The sequence below is a fragment of the Saccostrea cucullata genome, unplaced genomic scaffold (assembly GCF_032062105.1).
Source record: "Saccostrea cucullata isolate Sc308-1 unplaced genomic scaffold, CSIRO_AGI_Scuc_v1 ctg10140, whole genome shotgun sequence".
Lineage (NCBI taxonomy): Eukaryota > Metazoa > Mollusca > Bivalvia > Ostreida > Ostreidae > Saccostrea > Saccostrea cuccullata.
This window is the reverse complement of record NW_026924553.1, coordinates 5,068-8,391: the sequence shown is the minus strand read 5'-3', so window position 1 is coordinate 8,391 and position 3,324 is coordinate 5,068. Positions and strand designations below refer to the sequence as shown.

At 40.4% G+C, this 3,324-nt stretch overlaps 1 protein-coding gene across 1 annotated transcript; it reads right to left on the bottom strand.

Moving 5' to 3' along the window:
- Positions 1–743: 743 nt before the first annotated feature.
- LOC134266703 (uncharacterized) lies at positions 744–2,769 on the bottom strand. The gene has a single exon (XM_062748924.1). The coding sequence runs from the start codon at positions 2,739–2,741 to the stop codon at positions 744–746; it is 1,998 nt and encodes a 665-aa protein (XP_062604908.1). The 5' UTR covers positions 2,742–2,769.
- Positions 2,770–3,324: the final 555 nt, after the last annotated feature.

The following is a 3,324-nucleotide window of genomic DNA, read 5'->3' as shown; positions in this document are numbered from 1 at the left end:
ATTCTTTGGGAAAAAATCCCATGCATAGATTTGATAATGTATTCCCAAATGTTTAAATCTAGTTCTTTTACAAAGACAGTTATTACGCTCAAAGATGTTTCAAAGTAGATCAAATAAAAAATGAAAAAGTTTATAAATATATATAAAAGGTTCATAAAGAACAATGTATATGCCGTCTAACATCACAAAATTCAATAAATTGGTAATTTATTTCTTCTTTAGAATCGATGCAATTCTCTGCCGTTCTCTCTCTCTCTCCCAGCCCCCCCCCCCCTGGAATGCTACCAAGCTAAAAAAAATCACATTGATACAAGTTGTAGAAACTAAATTACAAGGATTTAGTTATGGCATTTAAAAATGTGTTAACTTTTAACTAAGTCTATATTTAATAAAAATACTTAAAGTTTTCAAGACTAAATCATTTTTCACTCTTAAATGCAACAAAAATATATCTTAAACTCCTTTTCTCGGCCAAAATAAATGTCAGGGGACGACAGGGAGTAGACAGGGAAGGCAGGGACAACGACAGGGGACGACAGGGACTGGACAGGGAGATCAGAGAATGTCAGGGGACGACAGGGAGTAGACAAGGAAGGCAGGGACAACGACAGGGGACGACAGGGACTCGACAGGGAGAGCAGGGACAACGACAGGGGATCATAGGAGAAAGTCAGGGAGAGACAGGAAAATGTCAGGGACTGACAGGGGGACAACAGGGGATTCTTTGGAATCTAAGGGGATATTTAATTCAGTAGTGTAGAGAAGAAGTAACAGCCTCCTCCATGTTTGAGGGATGCTGTGATTCTTTTCTTTGGGGGAGTTGACATGTTGATCAGGGGGAGGGGGCTATCCAGATCTGGGAGGGAATTACTGTTGTTACTAAAAATACTACCAGGATTCCCATGGCAGCTTCTCACAGATAATGGGTTATTGTCCACATTGGAAGACCCTGTGTTAAAAGCCATTTTCTTTGAATCACTATTTGGTTTCCTGCTTGCATTACTATCACAACTGTCCGAAACGGTGATCACTGATGAATTTTTTATACTACGGTTGTCAACATCAACAGAAGAAATTTTTCCAGGAGTTACATGTATTTTCTCTGTTCTCTGTACATATTCTGAACATTTAGACACAGGTGTACTAGAAGTTGGAGGTTCTGGTGATAAATCCGGCAGTTCACAGTCCCCATCCACGTCTATATCACTGTCCCCTCCCTCGTGTTCCACACTTCCCGATGACACCTGCTCAAATTTTGGCATAGCTACCCCAGCAGGGACTGTTATGTTTCTCCCCTTCTTGTAGATCTCTGTTCTAACTGGAATAATGCCTGAAGCCAAGTCAAAAGCATTGGGCAGAAAGTAAGGTGACAAATTTCGTACTGGACGAGGTGTCTTGTTTAACTTAATTTTCTTTCTGGTGTTTCCTTCTACAATGTATACAGAACCTGAAGCATCTGGAATTAAATCATCTTTTTCAAAGTTCTTCCAATCTGCCTGTTCCACAACCGTTTCCTGTTTTTCTACCACTTGCACCAGGAGACTGGTTTGCTTTTGAGACACCCCATCATCTTTTTTATCGGCTTTTGCTTTTACGGCTTCTTTACTCTTTGTTTTTCCCTTGGTCTGCTTATTCCCCAGACCTCCTGGCTTTACAGGGCTTTTAACATCACCATAGCTCTTCTTCTTACGTCCCCTGCCATAACCTGGTTTTCGGATTTCTACTGTTGCAGCATCAGGACCAAAGTCCAGAGACCTGACATGTAGTTTTTTCTCCGGATAATACCGTCCAACAGGGATGGCAATAAGCTGTCCCAAACTTTCTTCTTTGTCCTTTTTCTCTGGAGTAGCGTTTAACTGTTCACCATCGACCGTCTCCAGGGGACTTGAAGTTATCACTGAAGCCGCAGCTGATAAAATATCCATCACAGGTTCCTGAGTCGAGATACTGTCCTGTTCTGTGGTATATGTTGGTACCACATTATGCCCTACTGTATCTAATCCTGTCTGAATCACAGTTCCTTTACTGTCAATATACACTGTATTGTACTGCAGTGAAGGGTCTCCTGCATTTATCACTTGTCCCAGATACGGCACAGAATTCTGTACATAAGTCATCCCATTAGTATACACATTTTCACTTGTTGCAAAAGATACAGTGTCTGACATAATAGGTGTGTTTTGAGATACTGTATTAGCTGGCGTACATAGAGTGGGTGTGACTATTTGACTGGCATGAGGCACAGCTAAACTTGGACTGTCAAAATGACTAGATGATACATGTTCATAGTACTGATTTCCAAGAGAAACAGCAATGTCTGGACTATGGTAACGAACAGGTGAGGCAAGAAAATCCTGGTTGGGTGAGTATGGAATTTTACTGTAGTCTGTTTCCACATCACCTAGAACTCTTCCATCACCCTGATTAACAGCAACCATCTGCTTTGATCCTTCAGTATTGTGTCTTGCAGGGGAAGATGAGACATTTGATGCTTCTTGGGAACTTGGAACTTGGACAGTTGGTTTTTCTTTAACTGTTAATCCAATATCTGGTTCTGTATTTTGATGAACTGGTAAAGATTTTCTTGAAGAGGGTTTGTTGTTGTCTTTTAGAGCAGACACTGCTGTCAGTACAGTTTTAGGAGTAAGTCCAACCTCACAGGAAATGTTTTGCGAGTTACCACTTGTAACCTGTACAGGTGACATGAAGGTATAAATGGAAGGCATTGACAAGTTATTCATGCTTTCTGGTCTACCAGTGCCCTCTGACCTAGGATTTGGGATGACCTCGGAGCCAGGATTTTTTATGACCTCTGACCAAGGTTTTAAGGTGACCTCTGCACCAGATTTTGTGAAGACTTCTGAGAAAGGTTTCTGGATGCCTTCAGAATCAGGTCTTGGGATGACCTCTGAGGCAGATTTTGGGATGATCTCTGACCCAGGTTTTAAGACGACACTGCAGACAGGACAACCTTTTTACTTTTTTTTCCTTTGGTTTTCCCCTTCTTTTCAGGAGTCACCAGTTTTATCAGTGCCTTTAAATCTGTAAAGACATACAAGTAAATTTGACTCAAAAGTTGAAATATACAATTACTTGCCCCCTTATGAGGTTAAAATGATAAAATAATACAAATGTGTCTAAACATTAAAATATAATAATACAACAGTCAAATATTACACATACTCACACATAGACCAGTTAGACTTTGATAAAAGGATTAATATTTACCTGGAGACCACTGACATTTCTTTGTTGGTGAAGCAAAGTCAGTTTCAGTTTTGCCTTCTTTCTTTTTCTGACTGTCGGCTCTTTTCCCACTTTTGT

Bases quoted from the DNA above. Each gene is read 5' to 3' on its own strand.
- LOC134266703 (XM_062748924.1), bottom strand. From the start codon at position 2,741: ATGAATAACTTGTCAATGCCTTCCATTTATACCTTCATGTCACCTGTA.